Source organism: Cyprinus carpio, chromosome B11 (genome assembly GCF_018340385.1).
Source record: "Cyprinus carpio isolate SPL01 chromosome B11, ASM1834038v1, whole genome shotgun sequence".
Lineage (NCBI taxonomy): Eukaryota > Metazoa > Chordata > Actinopteri > Cypriniformes > Cyprinidae > Cyprinus > Cyprinus carpio.
This window is the reverse complement of record NC_056607.1, coordinates 3,997,265-4,015,666: the sequence shown is the minus strand read 5'-3', so window position 1 is coordinate 4,015,666 and position 18,402 is coordinate 3,997,265. Positions and strand designations below refer to the sequence as shown.

The window sequence follows — 18,402 nt, the reverse complement described above, 5'->3', positions numbered from 1 at the left end:
CCCTGATTCCATACAGTTTGATGCAACACCAGCAGGAGCCTGCCTAATGGATCCAAGTGTTTCACTGGTTCTTCAATCACCAGACACAAAGCCACTGAAGAGGGCAGCACAGTCCTTTTTGCAGAACCTGGCGGCTCAGTATCACCCAGCTGCTTCTCAGTATGATGGTGCTACTGCAAGGGCCACTCAAACTCCAACAGGAGCCCCTCTTGCTGTCCTTCAGAAATACCACTTCCTTACATCCTGTATAGAGGTCAACATGTCCTCCTCCACAAATCAGTCTAACCTGACCGATAGTCTGTTGATTGAAATGGAGAAGTATTTCTGCGAAGTCAAACAGGGAGTGTTTAATGAGACACCATTGCAGTTCTGGAGATCTAGAGAAGCTGTGTATCCAAAACTTGCCCCTGTGGCATTGGATCTCGTTAGTGCCCCTGCCTCACAAGCATTGTGGAGGGCACCTTCTCTTTGTGTGGACTGCTGTCATCTGGCCTGAGAAACAGAACAACTACATCTCTGGAGCAACGAGTTTTTCTCAAGATCAATAAGACATTATTGCTTGACGGAAGTAAAGCCATCTCTCTCTTTCTCACCCACGCACACTCACTCACACTCACTCACGCACACACCCACGGCACACACACACACACACTAAAAAAATGTAAAAGCTGTATTTAAAGCTGTATTTTTTATTTGTTATTTGTCAAGTGGTCACCTTTATTTATATAGCACTTTAAACAAAAAAGATTGCATCAAAGCAACTGAACAACATTAATTAGAAAAAACAGTGTGTCAATAATGCAAAATGACAGTTAAAGGCAGTTCATCATTGAATTCAGTGATGTCATCATGCAGCTCAGTTCAGTTTAAATAGTATCTGTGCAATAACTTGCAATCAAGTCAACGATATCACTGTAAATGAAGTGTCCCAAACTAAGCAAGCCAGAGGCGACAGCGGCAAGGAACCAAAACTCCATCAGAATGGAGAAAAAAGCTTGGGAGAAACCAGGCTCAGTCAGGGGGCCAGTTCTCCTCTGACCAGACGAAACCAGCAGTTCAATTCCAGGCTGCAGCAAAGTCATATTGTGCAGAAGAATCATCTGTTTCCCATGGTCTTGTCCCGGTGGTCGTCTGAGACAAGGTCTTTACAGGGGATCTGTCTCTGGGGCTCTAGTTGTCCTGGTCTCCGCTGTCTTTCAGGGCTGTGTCATGTTCTTTTCTCAGATTGAGCTCCCTGACAATCTGACAGAAATGTCTTGTTGTGGCTCAAAAATGGGTTGAATACATGCGGTTCATGTATGTCTTCTTTAGTCTGTTGGCTCTTTAGGTTTTTTACTGGCACACGTCACTTACACATTTTGCACTTACTGCGGAGTGTTGAGACTTTACATATTTGCGCCGATATGTACATTTTATGTACTGGTTTTATTTTTGAATAAATATTTTCTAAAATTGTATGATGTTTTTGTTGAGTTATTATTACACAATACTTTTTCTGACCTTTTTGAATCTTGCCCCTGACAAATAACCCAAATCACAAAAAAAGACTAAAACTAACACTAATAAAAACTAAACTAAAACTAAGCATTTTCAAAAAATAAAAACTAAACTAAACTAGCAAACCCACTTTAAAAACGAATTAAAACTAAACTGAATTTGAAAACAAAACGTCAAAATGAAATAAAAATAAAAACTAATGAAAAATGCAAAACTATAATAACCTTGGTGTGTACCAGTATGTACATTCCACAATTAACAACAGCACAATTTCAGAGAGCATGTGTGGTGAAAAACAAAAGAACTATTCAAAACCAAATTCCTTAAACCATATTTAAAGGCTAGTCTAATTACCAAAATGAAAACTCTTTAGCTTGAAAACACCCTAACTAAATGGGAAGAAGTGATCAGAAAAGTAATGTGACATACGATATAGAAACATTGGATTAGGAGGAGTAGGAACACCAACATTCTAACATTTTCTTTAATCGTATCATTGTGGTTCTAACTGAATATTCATTGGGAAAATTAAAAGAATGCAAAGTTCACAAACCACAATTTCTAAATAATAATGTTAACTGATGAATGATTTGTCTCCTCAGGTTGTGTATGGACACTACAGCATTTCACTGTTTAAGTGAATTTGAGAAGAGCCTCTTCCGGGTGCTTTTGAATTAGAGTTGAATGTTCCTCTTCCAGTTTCACTCAGTGCTGCTGCCAGCTAGCAAGCAGACAGTTCATGCATCCAGACAGGAAGAGACCAAGCATATAGCACTTCACAACAGTTTAAGGTACAGTGCACACGCACACACATACACACACTTATCTGAACAACACCAGCCTACATAATTTCAGTTTATGTGTGAAATATAGTATTCTTTATTTTTATTTATTTTTTCTGATCTGCCCAGATCTGATCTGTAATGATAGTGAAAGGGTTTTCTACATATTGTCATTTATATTCAAAATGTCTTTGCTTGTGTTTATGACTCTGCATAAGAGAAGTAACATGGTTCATTAGTAGATATTGTTAATATCCGTTGTCCTCAGCTTGTAAAAGAGTGGGTATCTATGTTAACCAATATTAATTTTGTGTATATATTGTGTATTGTGTTACATTTGGTTCATTTTGATATAAAAATATGCATGATGAGCTTTACTGTATACTTTATACTTTTTTTCTAGATCAGGAAATAAACCTAAGTCACACGACATATTCCTGCAAAGTGTCTTATCTGCATTCTTTTAATTCTAGCTCGCCTTAATTCAATGTAAGCATAACATCAACTTGTTCACAGTCATGTGGCTTCATCTGACTTCAAGACAAAGGTCTCTTTCAGGGCAACATGACAAATCAGGGCATTGCTTGTCTCAGCCATTTCCTTCTCTAGCAAAAGCAGAGATTCTGTAGTTGCTGTCAAATGATAGGCTATTATGTGGTCACTTAATATCTTATGCACTGTAAATATAGGGGAGCTTACTGTAATTGGCTTCAGAAAAGCTAACATAGGCTGTATAATACAGGTTTTATGTTTCAGATTCACAACTAGCATGTTAAGCACGTAGAAACTCTTACACCCTGTCTAGGGAACAAGCACAACATGAAAGGACTTGCATGGACAAAAGATTTGCAACAACAAATTTATTGGGAGTATTTTATTGGGAGTATTTAATTAATTTCATTTGGGAGCTGACAAGGCCAAAATAACAAACAAAATGTTCTTAGTTTCTAAACCTCTACCTAAAATAAAATAAAATACACCACTTTCGATAGGCCTACACCTCTTTTCAACAAAAACTCTTACATAAAAACTCAGCACTATACAAAATAAACTGCTCAGAACACAAAACAACTGCTGAGTAGTGATGTTCGATTCTTGAACGAATAGTTCTTTTGAGCCAGTTCTCAGGAAGTAACTGGTTGAGCCGGTTCACACAAAATCGAACTGATTCGAACTTTAGTTCCGGGTTGATGACGCACAGCCGAAGTATCACGTACGACTCAAAAAGAACTGATTGAGCCTGTTTAACCAACTCTTGAAGTTTGCCGAGGATTACCGAGGACTCAAAAAGAACCGAATGAGCTGGTTTAACCAACTGTCGAAGTTTGCCAAGGATTGCCAAGGATTCTGATGAGTGAGTTGCACTGCGTGTGTATCACCAAGACTTGAACGAGCCTGATATGTAAAGTTTCTTTACAAACAAACAAAACATGGGCTACTGGAGATATGCTTATGAATCGTTTTATTAGAAAGCCCTGGATTTTTATTAAAACATGTAAAAACCTTAATTTTAGCAAGGTTTATTCTGCATGCAGGTTATATTTTAAGTGAAATCAAGGAGTTTATAAGACAGATTTATTCTTTCTTTATACTTTAGACATGTAGAACATCTGCATTTGTGCTGTTGTGTGTGTGCTGTAGGTGCGAAACTTTTAGGAATCGTATCTAAATTGTAGGTTAGTCAATACTGGTCAGTCATTATATAAACATAAAGGCTACCTTTACCGTATACATAAAGGATCCGCAATGAAAAAAGGGGCACTGACACCGTTAACTTAAGTGAAGGAAGTCAAGTCAAGTCTGCTTTATTGTCAATTCTTCCACATGTACAGTACATGCATACAGAGAATTGAAATTGCATTACTCTCAGACCCTTGGTGCATACAGATAACACTAACAGTAGAACATTAAATACAGATAAAATATAAAATACAACTATACAAATATACAAATAAGGTCATGTAAAAAAAGATAAGTAAATCAGCACAAGGCACATGGCAGAGTGCAAACCAGTGAAGTAAAAAAAAAAAAGTGTGGATATAATTGTAGTGCAATTGTAGTGCAAAATAGCTTATTCAGTCTGATTAAAGTGACAAAACTCTCAAAGAGCAGTTCTTTATTTAAACTGACTGAAGAGGTAGTTGAATGAGGTCCGTTAAATGCTGAATAAGGTAGTGAGCAGACCAATGCTGCACAAAGTGTCTGGTGTCTGCCTCCCTGATGGCAGCAGACTGAAGAAGCTGTGTGATGCGTTGCAGGCGCCATACCACACAGTGATGCAGCTCTTCAGAATGCTCTCAATGGTGCTTCTGTAGAAGGTGCATATGATGGGGACCGGGGCTCTGGCTCTTCTCAGTTTGCGGAGGAAGTAAAGATGCTGCTGTGCTTTTTTGGCCAGTGCTGCGGTGTTGTCAGTCCAGGAGAGGTCCCCTGTGATGTGCACACCCAGGAACTTGGTGCTGCTCACTCTCTCCAAAGTTGCACTGTTGATGGTCAGAGGAGCATGCTGAGTGTGCACTCTCCTGACGTCAACAACAATCTCCTTTGTCTTCTCCACATTCAGAGAGAGATTGTTGTCACTGCACCACCCGGCCAGGCGGCTCACCTCACTCCTGTAGTTTGTCTCATCTCTGTTGCTAATGAGACCCACCACAGTCATGTCATCCACAAACTTAATAAAGAGGTTAGAGCTGTGTGACAGTGTGCAGTCGTGGGTCAGCAGAGTGAAGAGGAGGGGGCTCAGCACACATCCTTGGGGGACCCCAGTGTTCAGTGTGATGGTGCTGGATGTGTTGCTGCCAACCCGTACTGCCTGAGGTCTTCCAGTCAGAAAGTCCAACAGCCAGTTGCACAGCGAAGTGTTGAGCCCCAGCTGGACTAGTTTGTGAATGAGCTGTTGAGGGATGATTGTGTTGAATACTGAACTGAAGTCTATGAACAGCATTCTGATGTATGAGTCTTTTTTGTCCAGATGTGTGAGTGCTGGGTGGAGGGTAGTGGCGATGGCATCATCGGTCGAGCGGTTGGACCAATATGCAAACTGGAAGGGGTCCAGGGAGTGGGGGGGCAGACTTGATGTGGTGCATGACTAGCCGCTCAAAGCACTTCATGAGAATAGGGGTAAGTGCAACTGGATGGTAGTCATTGAAGCAGGATGGAGACGGCTTCTTCTGGACTGGAATGATGGTGGTAGCTTTGAAGCATGTGGAGACAACAGCCTGACTAAACGAGATGTTGAAAATGTCTGTGAAGACATCAGTGAAAGGCATGAAAGGCAGAATCTGCTATGTCCATTCACACAAATAACTGTTTATTTGAATGTTTCAATATTTGTTGAAACAACTGACTTTATTTGAATGTTTCATCACGGCACTGAGTTGTTAAAAAGAAATGCTGATGCCAGGAACCGATGAATCAGCTTTTTGAACCAGTTCAATGAGCCGAACTGTCCGAGAAGAACAGGTTCGCGGAAAAGAATCAGACTTTGCATCACTACTTGCACTTTCGTCACTCCTTCTTTTATCCTTCCGGAGCTCCTCCATGAGACTCGAGACCGGTGAGTGGTGCAGGTGTCGCTCATTACCATTCAACTCCACTGGCCTTGCACCGCTCCCATGGCCCCACTCGTCAGAGAGTGCAAGTCTTAAAGGATCATGTTTTTAATTAAAAAAATAGATAAATAGATAAAATAGAATTAGAATAGAGAGTGCTGGAGTTAGAGAGTCAAATAAAAATTGAAGAGATGTGTTTTTAGCCGTTTCTTGAAGATGGCTAAGGACTCAGCTGCTCAGATTGAGTCATTCCACCAGGAGAGAACATTTAATGTAAATGTCCATGAAAGTTTTTTTGTGCCTTAAAGGAATGGCACAATAATGTGCCGTTTACTTGCAGAATGCGAGTTCTAGAGGGCACATATGTCTGAAGTAGTAAATTTAGGTAAAGGGGAGCAGAGTCAGTTTTGGTTTTGTAAGCAAAACATTAGTGCCTTGAATTTTATGCGAGCAGCTATTGCTAGTCAGTGGCAACTGATAAATAGAGGTGTGACATGCATTCTTTTCGGCTCATTAAAAATAAATCTTGCAGCTGCATTCTGTATTAATTGTAATTAATTTACATGCCATATAGCACATATCTTTAAAGGTTATATACAGGTCCTTCTCAAAAAATTAGCATATTGTGAAAAAGTTCATTATTTTCCATAATGTAATGATAAAAATTAAACTTTCATATATTTTAGATTCATTGCACACCAACTGAAATATTTCAGGTCTTTTATTGTTTTAATACTGATTATTTTGGCATACAGCTCATGAAAACCCAAAATTCCTATCTCAAAAAATTAGCATATCATGAAAAGGTTCTCTAAACGAGCTATTAACCTAATCATCTAAATCAACTAATTAACTCTAAACACCTGCAAAAGATTCCTGAGGCTTTTTAAAAACTCCCAGCCTGGTTCATTACTCAAAACCACAATCATGGGTAAGAGGTTAACCCAGAAGGCCATAATTGACACCCTCAAGCGAGAGGGTAAGACACAGAAAGAAATTTCTGAATGAATAGGCTGTTCCCAGAGTGCTGTATCAAGGCACCTCAGTGGGAAGTCTGTGGGAAGGAAAAAGTGTGGCAAAAAACGCTGCACAACGAGAAGAGGTGACCGGACCCTGAGGAAGATTGTGGAGAAGGACCGATTCCAGACCTGCGGAAGCAGTGGACTGAGTCTGGAGTAGAAACATCCAGAGACACCGTGCACAGGCGTGTGCTTTTGAACCAGAAACAGCGGCAGAAGCGCCTGACCTGGGCTACAGAGAAGCAGCACTGGACTGTTGCTCAGTGGTCCAAAGTACTTTTTTTCGGATGAAAGCAAATTTTGCATGTCATTCGGAAATCAAGGTGCCAGAGTCTGGAGGAAGACTGGGGAGAAGGAAATGCCAAAATGCCTGAAGTCCAGTGTCAAGTACCCACAGTCAGTGATGGTCTGGGGTGCCATGTCAGCTGCTGGTGTTGGTCCACTGTGTTTTTATCAAGGTCAGGGTCAATGCAGCTAGCTATCAGGAGATTTTGGAGCACTTCATGCTTCCATCTGCTGAAAAGCCTTTATGGAGATGAAGATTTCGTTCTTCAGCACGACCTGGCACCTGCTCACAGTGCCAAAAACCACTGGTAAATGGTTTACTGACCATGGTATTACTGTGCTCAATTGGCCTGCTAACTCTCCTGACCTGAACCCCATAGAGAATCTGTGGGATATTGTGAAGAGAAAGTTGAGAGACGCAAGACCCAACACTCTGGATGAGCTTAAGGCCGCTATCGAAGCATCCTGGGCCTCCATAACACCTCAGCAGTGCCACAGGCTGATTGCCTCCATGCCACGCCGCATTGAAGCAGTCATTTCTGCAAAAGGATTCCCGACCAAGTATTGAGTGCATAACTGAACATAATTATTTGAAGGTTGACTTTTTTTGTATTAAAAACACTTTTCTTTTATTGGTCGGATGAAATATGCTATTTTTTTGAGAATTTTGGGTTTTCATGAGCTGTATGCCAAAATCATCAGTATTAAAACAATAAAAGACCTGAAATATTTCAGTTGGTGTGCAATGAATCTAAAATATATGAAAGTTTAATTTTTATCATTACATTATGGAAAATAATGAACTTTTTCACAATATGCTAATTTTTTGAGAAGGACCTGTACAGTACCTTTGTCAAATGGGTTAGATATTAGATGTTACTCCACTCTCACATGTTTGTATGAATGGGAATTTACTACAATGGCAAAAGCTGTTTTAAATCACTTTTATGCGTTTCTGAGGTCAAAATGCCTGGAATATTTCCTTATAACCTCCGTTACGGCCAACAGGTAGGTGCTGTGCAGGTAAACATGCCAGAGACCCGGGTTCGAGTACGGCTCAGAGCAGGTGCGAGTAGGACCCAGGGAGCTTTCACTATATAGCACCTTAAAGCGATAGTTCACCCAAAAATGAAAATCTGATGTTTATCTGCTTACCCCCAGGGCATCCAAGATGTAGGTGACTTTGTTTCTTCAGTACAAAACAAATTATGATTTTTAGCATCAAGCGTTGGAGTCTCTCAGCAGTACAGTGCTTAGCAATGGTCACAGAATCTATGAGATAAAAAAAAAAAAAAAAAAACATGCACAGAAAAATTCTAATTAAACCCTGCGGCTCGTGACGATACATTGGTGTGTAAAGACAAAAAACGATCGGTCTGTGCAAGAAACTGAACAGTATTTATATTGTTTTTTTTTTTTTACCTCTGATTCATGCAATGTCTGAACTGTTAGAACTCTTGTGAACACGCTACACGGCAGCCTGCATCATCTTCTTCTTGTGGCTTTATGGCGGATCGCAGACTTATAAGTGCATTACCGCCACCTATCTCTCAAGTGGACCACTGACACTCCTGATTGAGATTGTAGATAGAGTGTTAATGGTCCATTTGAGAGATAGGTGGCGGTAATGCACTTATAAGTCTGTGATCCGCCATAAAGCCACAAGAAGATGATGATGCAGGCTGCTGTGTAGCGCGTTCACAAGAGTTCTAACAGTTCGGACATGGCGTTAAACAGAGGTAAAAAAAAAAAAAAAAAAAAAAACTATATAAATACTGTTCAGTTTCTTGCACAGACTGATCATTTTGTGTCTTTACACATCAATGTATCGTCACGAGCCGCAGAGTTTAATTTAGACTTTTCTGTGCATGTTTTTTGTCTCATAGATTTTGCGACCATTGCCAAGCACTGTACTGCTGAGAGCCTGCAACGCCTGAAGCTAAAAATCATAATTTGTGTTCTACTGAAACAAAGTCACCTACTTCTTGGATTGCCCTGGGGGTAAGCAGATAAACATCAAATTTTCATTTTTGGGTGAACTATCCCTTTAACCACCCCAAAGAACCACTGAAGAACCATACTGGGCTTAACAGGTTCTTTATATGGTAGTTTCAAGTTTGCTTAGAAAGATGTCACAAGTGTAGGCACAAAAACAAAAGCTGACTGCTGAGGTGCTGAACTGACTAGACAGGATAGGAGCTGACAGTACAGTTGGATTAATGGTGTCACTGTGTTTAAAATAAATAAAAAAAATTAATTAGATTAGACATGGGTCTTCTATTCTGACAGTTGAAAAAAAAATATTCTTATGCCCATGATGTGTGTTTCTCATAGGCTAGATTGAAAATGATGTTCCTCTGGTTTGTTCTGGTTCTTGTGAACCTGGTATCTGTAGCTACAGGCACCAATGCAGGAGTTAAAGTCAGACTAACTCAGAAGGGGCTTGAATATGGTAAGCAAAACAATACTTCTTGTAACTCAAAATGGAACAAAACCTTAAACATAAACATGCTTTGCGAGACAGATCTCAGGTAACTCCTAAGGTACAGCTTCTAAAAAATGCTTTGTTTTGATTGCAGGTCGACAGATTGGAATTGCCTCAATCCAGCAGAAACTCAGAACTATTAAAGTGCCAGATATAAGTGGCACAGAAACGGTGGATCCTATTGGAAAAGTCCAATACAGTTTTACAGGGTGAGATCAATCTCTTTTAATTCATGGTCCTATAAGTTCCTACTATGTAAAAATTTAACTTAATTGACATTCAAAATAACATTTGAGTAATTCTATGACACATGATTTCCAGTTTAAGTGTTTTTTCAGTGTTGAGATTTTAGGATTGTCCCCTACTGACAAATACAACAAATAAGATCAAGTGTTAAAAGAAATTATTTACTTGGCCTTGCAAAATTAACTTCCCAAAAAATGCATGATGCCACATTTGTAATAAAACAAAAAGGCATTGAAGAAAAGGAGAGATGAGTTATTGGATTGTTGGGAATATTCTTATAATAGCATATAGTTAACTTCCCCGATGTACTGTACCTGTTAGGATGCAGATTGTAAACCTGGGACTTCCCAAATCAGCACTGGGATTAGTTCCTGACACTGGAGTCATGCTCTCAATTGGCAATGGCTACATCAATCTGCATGGAAACTGGAGAGTCAAATACCTCAGAATCATGTAAGTTGAGTGTCCTCATTACTAATTCACACAAAATTTATTAATTAGATTCAGGAATAAGGTAAATTATGCTATATAATATCTGATCTCTTTGTACACAGAAAAGACAGTGGATCATTTGATCTGGCTGTGAGTGAACTGACCATTAGCACCACTATTGCAGTCACGAATGATGACACTGGACACCCAACAGTCAGCATGACCAACTGTGCAGCAACTGTGGGAAGTGTCAACGTCAAATTTCATGGTGGGGCCAGGTAACACTGTCCAACTAATACACAGTAATAATGTCAAAGTACATTGCTAAAGTCAATGTTGAATGCTAAATCACCATATTATGTCAGCTTTTGTCAAAATTCAAATAAATCTTTCAATACAGTTGCTCTCTCAAATTAAATGTTTAATGCAGAAGAAGCCACTCCACAAAATAGCTATGTCGTACAAATATTGTTATCTACAAATATTATGTAACATTTAAAAAGAGGAAGATCTCTGAGGAAGTGAATCCTTGGCTTTTTTTAACTGATGCAAGTGAAAATATCAAGACAATGGCAGGACTTATGAGTCTAAATGAAGAGTTCAGATGCAAAAGCCTCTTATGCCGCGTTTCCACCGAAATTACCCGGAACAATTGTACCAGAAACTTTTTGTCCCCAGGAACTTTTCCACAGTGGTCTAAAGTACCGTGAAGATTAGGCAAATAGTCTGGTGACGTAGGTCTGCGTGCGTTTCTCAATACAAAGTACGCAAATTTTGGACTTGCATCCTCGGTAGTTCAGACTTTGCAAGTTCGACTCTGGAGTGTAATCTTTCGTGGACAGGGCGACGCAAGTCCGATAATTCTGCAAACAGCAGCTTACTTTATAATGTCAGTCAGCTCACCTTGGCTACTGCAATTTTTCTCACTGCATATTTACAAGACAAAATATATCAAACCCCACTTCCTCGTTTCATTTTCATTTAAACATATTAATAGCTGCAGAAATGTAGTTCAAGGAAATGTGTAGGCCTATATAGCCTACATTACAATATAGCAATTGCCTCTTTTTATTTTTATTTTAACATATAGATGAATTGAATAAAGACCAAAGATTTACCTGTTAGATTTACCCAAACGAATTACATTTTATGTTTAACTACTAAAGAGACATTAGAGCCAGCAGCAAATGTCAGAAGGACTAGCCGAGTCGAGACTGCTCTAGGCAGATACATAAGCACTGATCGTCTCCGAAATCGGCAAAACACATTTTTTAATAGGCGCTGTCTTTATAAATAAACCGCAGATTTGAGTTTTAAACAACTACATTCTCGCCTGAAAAACTTTTAAAACTACATTTCCTGACACAATAACAGTTATATTTTGAAATTTTTCGAATAAATGGTGGTTGAAATCACAATGCTGCGTGAACTTCAACCAATCAGCATGCTCAGCGCCCAAGTCCCGCCCCGAAGGTTTTGGACCTTTGAAAAAGTACTACCTTGCGAGCAGGGACTTTCTGAGGGGCATTTTTTTTTACCCAGAACTTTATTTAGATCCTGGTTCGTGCGGCTCAAAGTCCCTAGTTCCTAGGTAAAGTTCCAGCTGTGGAAACGCGGCTTTAGTGCCATTTGAAATTTTCTTCTAAAATGAGCATTTTTATCAGGCTCATATGTGTAGGTTTAGTAATTTCACTTTAATGGCAATGAATAGGTTCTTTTCTATGCCATTAAAGTGAAATAACTGAACATAAACATATGAGCCAGAAGAAAGTTCTAATTTTAGAAGAAAATTTCAGGTGGCACTTAGAGGCTTTGCATCTGAACTCTTTAAATATACTCTAAGTATCAGAAATGTTTGTCCACCTTAAGCAGTTAAGCTATAACTTAGTAAGGGTAAGCTTTGGATGACGTTAGTCTTTAATTAAAAAATGTCAGTGATCTATGTTATTATTTGACCAAAGATTTAGACAACTGAAACCCTGTTGACACCTAACGACTGTGTTAGAAGAAACATATAATCTTTTGCCCTTTTATTTCCTGTTTTCATGATAGCTGGTTGTATAACCTCTTCAGTTCCTTCATTAATAAGGCTTTATGCAATGCTCTGCAGAAACAGGTAAGGAATTTAGGCTGTGACTGCCCTCTTTATCACCCACTAGATGTGTGCTGTCAAACATAAACTATGTTTGAAATGTAAGACATACAGTTTCACATTCAATCTATCTGCTGTTTCAGATCTGCCCTTTGGTGGCTGATTCCATTGCTGACATAAACCCCCACCTGAAGACATTAAATGGTGATATGATAAATCATTATTTATTAATTAGTGGCATTTCAGGCTAGGTATGAAAATCAACATCATTTAATACAATTTTTTTGTACATACAGAAATATTGACATTTCTGTTGTTGACACTCCAGTTTTGGCCGAAGTAGATCAATATGCTGAAATTGAATACTCCATGGTGGGGTCTCCTGTCATTTCTAATACTTCCATTGACTTGGGTTTAAAGGTAACGTTAAGCACTAAAGTGGGATATAGGCTATATTTTTTAAAACACAACAAAAAAACTGAATTTAGATGGGTTTTTTCCCCACAATTTTTAGGGTGAATTCTACAACATTGGAGAACACAAGGAACCCCCCTTTTCCCCAATACCTTTCTCATTTCTGTCTCAGGACACAGATATGATATACATTGGAGTATCTGCCTTCACCATCAACTCAGCAGGCTTTGTGTACAACAGTGCTGGTGCCCTCCGCCTCTACATCACTGATGACATGGTGAGATGAATGAACTTTCTGCAGTTACTCTTGTAGCCACAAGAGATCAGATTGTGGCAGGATTTTGATTCTGCTAGCAACATTGTCCAGCAAGGCTACTACCCTGCTGAAAAATCCAGCATTGCTGGTATGGTATGTTTTGCAGGCTGGGACCAGCTTGAGATGCTGTTGTGCAGCATTTGTTGTCTTTTGAGTGCTTGGTATGATCCAAGCAAGACCACAACAAAACAAAAAAAGACAATTTTCCAAATTAATTTTAATAAACTATTTAATAAAGGAAAAACGTTGCTGGTTACATGTTTACGCAATAAAATCCCCAGTGTTAAACAAACTGCTCAGTTTTCATATGGTCCTGATCTATAGAGAGTAAAAGTAACACTGAAGCAGTATTGTAGTTAGCGAAATAAAGTAGATTCACTCTACAAGTGATGACTAAACATTAGTTACGACCAGTGTTGGGCTAGTTACTCAAAGAATGTAATATATTACTCATTACTAGTTACTCCTTTCCAAAGTAATATTGTTACTTTACTTATTACTTTCTGGCAACAGTAAGTAGTTACACTACTAGTTACATTACTTTTTCTTCACGCCTCACAGAAGTTGTAACTGTGTATCTTCCACATAAAATTCTTCTAGAATGTTACTAACAACATATTTCTGCCTCATCATTTGACCAAAATCCACATTGGACCCCAGTCAGAAGTTATTACAAACACTCAATAGTGGCTGATAGTGACATTTAAGTAGAAGTGCTGTATTAATCTCATTGATTGTCATGTGTAGCTTGAAGCTTTCATTATGTATTTTATCAAATCACTTAAGTTTGTAAGAAACTGCCAAAAAGATTCCGAATTATATAATGTATCACATGCTGATCAGAGGGGTGTGGATGGGATGTAATGCCAGAGTAAAGTAAAGCCACAACTTAAACAACAGTGTTCAGATCATCTTTTTCCTGACAAAATCAATATAATGCAATATTTCTATCTGCTTTTCCATATTCCAAGCTTGCCTGCTGCACTGGGGACATCACATGCATGTGCGAGTCGTGAAAATTATGAAAATAAAATCTAAGAATCATTTGATTGTTGGATTTTAAATCAGCGGTGTTGAAGCATCAAAAGTAATTAAGTAACTAAGCTGTTTTATGGTTGGTAACTGTAATATTATTACTGAAATCTTATTAGTAATTAGTTACACTACTAGTTACTGCAAAAAGCAATATTATTACAGTAAATAAGTTACTAGAAACTAGTTACTGCCCAGCACTGGTGATGACACCTGCGGTTCACAATCAATGAGAATAAGAGGAACACAAAGAGCAGACAAAAGTGAAGAGGTAAGCAGAAACACAACAACTACAACTGACTTACAGCCACACAACCTTAGATGAAATCAGTATCTCAACAGAGGATGATTAAACAACTACAAAAACAGAATAACTATATTTACTTATTACAAACAAGTTCAGCTTTCTTTCTCTCATATGGTACATGTACAAAGGTTGTTGAAGTTTGTTACCATTATGGTGATTAGTGTTTCCTTTGGTCGGGCACTTGGCCATTGACTTTGGTTGAATTGTCAAGCAATTCAGACAATTGTTGATAGTGCACACTATCACTATTTTCAACATGTCATGGTCCTGCACATAGTAAAATCGTTCTCTTTTATTATGTGCACTTTTTGAAATCAGTGACTGACAGCTGGATTAGGACATTAGTGACTCCCAAATAAGTATCACAGTCTTTAAAAACAGCATCTCTTCTCATAACCCATTATTGAACAAACTGCTTATGATTAAGCTTCTATTAGGCTGTTTATTTATTTTTATTTTTAAGGTTTTCATATCTAAATGTTTTTGTTATGCAATGTACACAAACTCTTTTAACTGACTTTAAAATAACTTGTGTACAGATCTTATGAAGCAAGAGACAATTTCTTTTACCAGTTTATCAGTGACATTAATAATGTAATCATAACTAAAGTGACTAAAATTTTCAGTTCAAGGAAATTAGAGTTATCTTATAATTCAATTAATCATGTTTTAACCTTATATTATTTTCCCTTTACATCATTAATTTGTTAAATAGAGAAATATGCAAGCAAAAACTGTTTGTCCCCAAAACACTGCTTGCATACAGACAGCTGGCCTACTGACACTCAACCCTGCAAGACCAAAACTTCAAGCATCACTAGCCACGTTGTGCTAGAGAACAGCCTGAATATGCTGGCGCACCAGCTAGACAAGCACAGTACTAGCATAAACCAGCCTGGGCCAGCTTGGTATCCATGCTGGTTTATGCTGGATTTTTTCAGCAGGGTAGATTCTTTCTGTCATCACCCACTCCCATTTACTTGATGATCAGAACACAACGTCTGGCAATGTCCGCAATGCCCCTTGATGCGACCACCCTGTAAAAGTTTTCTCTTGACCTTTGTGCAGGTGCTGGTTTTGTCAAAAAGAGGCTGTACAAACCTTTTAAGAATTTTCACTGCATGATCAGGGATCTCCTTGGAGACTTCCATTATATACCATATATAATACAGTGATGACAGAACTAGAATAGTCAGAACTTTGATCTGATCTGTTTGTTTATTCAAAGAAGGGTATGTGAGCACAGCTAAAATTTACGATATTTTTTTTTTTTTTTTTTTGCAGATTCCCTCTGGTTCTCCAATTCGTCTAAACACAAAGACATTTGGAACATTCATTCCTCAAGTATGACAATAAATAGACATGTTCAGTCATTAAATTAGAAAAGACTGACTCCAAGATGATTTATTTCAGATTGAGAAAATGTATCCTGGTCTGATGATGAAGCTTTTGGTTGAGACAGTGAAGGAGCCCCTCATTACATTTGAACCGAACAACGTGACTGTTCAGGCAAGCAGTACAGTGACAGCTTATGCAATTCAGCCCAATAGCACACTGTCTCCACTATTTGTTCTCAATCTGGTGAGTCGAACCAGGAGGAATAACCAAAAATTTTATAAAATAATTTAAAATTTAAATGAGGTAAGAAATGTTTTATAATGAATTTCCATTCAACCAACAGGAGGGCAGTGTCAGTACTCACATATATGTGACTGAGCTCAAACTGGCAGGAAACATGACCCTCAACAAGTGAGTTTTGGACCCATAAATGCTGTCTATACATACTGTATACAGCTAGATGTATGTTTATGTTAAAAAATTATTAAAGGATTGGTACAAACTATAATTCTCTTGAACAGAATTGATATAAGCTTAGCAAAAAGCTATGTGGGACCTTTCCAGGTAAGAAGAAACTAGGAAAAGTGTTTAAAACTGATCTGAAAGCAATAATTCAGAACCTCAACATAAAATTTAAATTGACAGGTGACATCTCTTGACAATATTTTCACAATAGTCTTGAAGGTTGCTGTCATTCCCAAGGTTAATGGTAAGAGTTTATTATTATTATTATTGTTGTTGTTGTTATATCTTCTTATTGGCATTTTAAGTAAAAAACTTCAAAAGTTCATTTTTATTGTTTTTTACACATGGGCTTTTTCTTTCCAGCTCATTTACAGGAAGGTTATCCACTTCCTGCCATTGGAAAGATGCAGCTTGTAAACAGTCGGCTCCAGGTTCTGAAGGTAAGATTTTGTGTGTGTGTATATATATATATATATATATATATATATATATATATATATATATATATATATATATATATATATATATATATATATATATATACACACATACATACACAGGTGCATCTCAATAAATGAGAATGTCGTGGAAAATTCATTTATTTCAGTAATTCAACTCAAATTGTGAAACTCGTGTATTAAATAAATTTAATGCAGACAGACTGAAGTAGTTCAAGTCTTTGGTTCTTTTAATTGTGATGATTTTGGCTCACATTTAACAAAAACCCACTAATTCACAATCTCAACAAATTAGAATACTGCATATTGCAGACATTCTCAATAAATGAGAGTGTCGTGGAAAAGTTCATTTATTTCAGTAATTCAACTCAAATTGTGAAACTTGTGTATTAAATAAATTTAATGCAGACAGACTGAAGTAGTTCAAGTCTTTGGTTCTTTTAATTGTGATGATTTTGGCTCACATTTAACAAAAACCCACCAATTCACAATCTCAACAAATTAGAATACTTCATAAGACCAATAATAATAATAAAAAAATAAAAAAAAATGTGAATTGTTGGCCTTCTGGAAAGTATGTTCATTTACTGTACATGTACTCAATACTTGGTAGGGGCTCCTTTTGCTTTAATTACTGCCTCAATTCGGCTTAGCATGGAGATGATCAATTTGTGGCACTGCTGAGGTGGTATGGAAGCCCAGGTTTCTTTGACAGTGGCCTTCAGCTCATCTGCATTTTTTGGTCTCGTTTCTCATTTTCCTGTTGACAATACCCCTTAGATTCTCTAGGGGGTTCAGGTCTGGTGAGTTTCCTGGCCAGTCAAGCACACCAACACCATGGTCATTTAATCAACTTTTGGTGCTTTATTACTGAAATAAATTAACTTTTCCACGACATTCTAATTTATTGAGATGCACCTGTATGTATGTGCATGTGTATGTATATCTATATATAAATATATATATATATATATAAATAAATATTTTTTATATATATATATATATAGAGAGAGAGAGAGAGAGAGAGACTGTTGTCTTAATAATAATAATTATTGTTATTATTATTACATTTACATTTAGTCATTTAGCAGACGCTTTTATCCAAAGCGACTTACAATTGAGGACAATGGAAGCAATCAAAATCAACAAAAGAGCAATGGCATGCAAGTGCTATAACAAGTCTCAGTTAGCTTAATGCAGTACACTTGGTAACGTAGATTTTTGAAACAATAGAAAAAGAATAGATCAAGCTATTGTTAGAGGCCTTTTATTAGTATAATTATTATTTTATATAATATAGTAATTTTTTTTTTTTTTTTTGTATCCCACAGGACTACTTGCTGATTGGAACGGATGTTCAATTTACAGGATAAATCTCACCTGAATTGGCAAAGGATAAATAAATAAATACATATAGTAAATGCTGATTTACTACTGGAGACAATGTTTTTAAAGGTGATTTTTAAAAGAAATAATTTACATCTTTAACATTTCTATTTGAAATGTAACTTTGCATTACATTCATACAATAAATAAAGATTTGACTTCTGGTTCTTAGATTTGATCTGTTTTTAACAGTAGTCAATGTGCTGAAATGGCAGGCAATGGGAGCATGGTGCGGCGGTATAGGCTTCCTATAGTGTCAGCTACTGAGTTGCGTAAACTGAATCTATTAAAAAGGGA

General features: G+C 37.6%; 1 protein-coding gene across 1 annotated transcript; it reads left to right on the top strand.

The window, feature by feature from the left end:
- Positions 1–2,103: 2,103 nt before the first annotated feature.
- LOC109059454 (bactericidal permeability-increasing protein-like) lies at positions 2,104–18,276 on the top strand. The gene is made up of 16 exons (XM_042733386.1): positions 2,104–2,288; positions 9,469–9,586; positions 9,714–9,828; positions 10,187–10,318; positions 10,420–10,575; positions 12,350–12,413; positions 12,533–12,593; positions 12,718–12,809; positions 12,904–13,080; positions 15,743–15,802; positions 15,872–16,039; positions 16,140–16,207; positions 16,318–16,360; positions 16,442–16,505; positions 16,625–16,701; positions 18,051–18,276. Exons 2-16 carry the CDS (start codon positions 9,481–9,483, stop codon positions 18,090–18,092), a joined length of 1,425 nt encoding a protein of 474 aa, XP_042589320.1. The 5' UTR covers positions 2,104–2,288; positions 9,469–9,480; the 3' UTR covers positions 18,093–18,276.
- Positions 18,277–18,402: the final 126 nt, after the last annotated feature.

Bases quoted from the DNA above. Each gene is read 5' to 3' on its own strand.
- LOC109059454 (XM_042733386.1), top strand. From the start codon at position 9,481: ATGATGTTCCTCTGGTTTGTTCTGGTTCTTGTGAACCTGGTATCTGTA. The intron at 16,361-16,441 runs GTAAGAAGAAAC...TTAAATTGACAG, and splicing joins GCTATGTGGGACCTTTCCAG to GTGACATCTCTTGACAATAT. The intron at 16,506-16,624 runs GTAAGAGTTTAT...TTTTCTTTCCAG, and splicing joins TGTCATTCCCAAGGTTAATG to CTCATTTACAGGAAGGTTAT.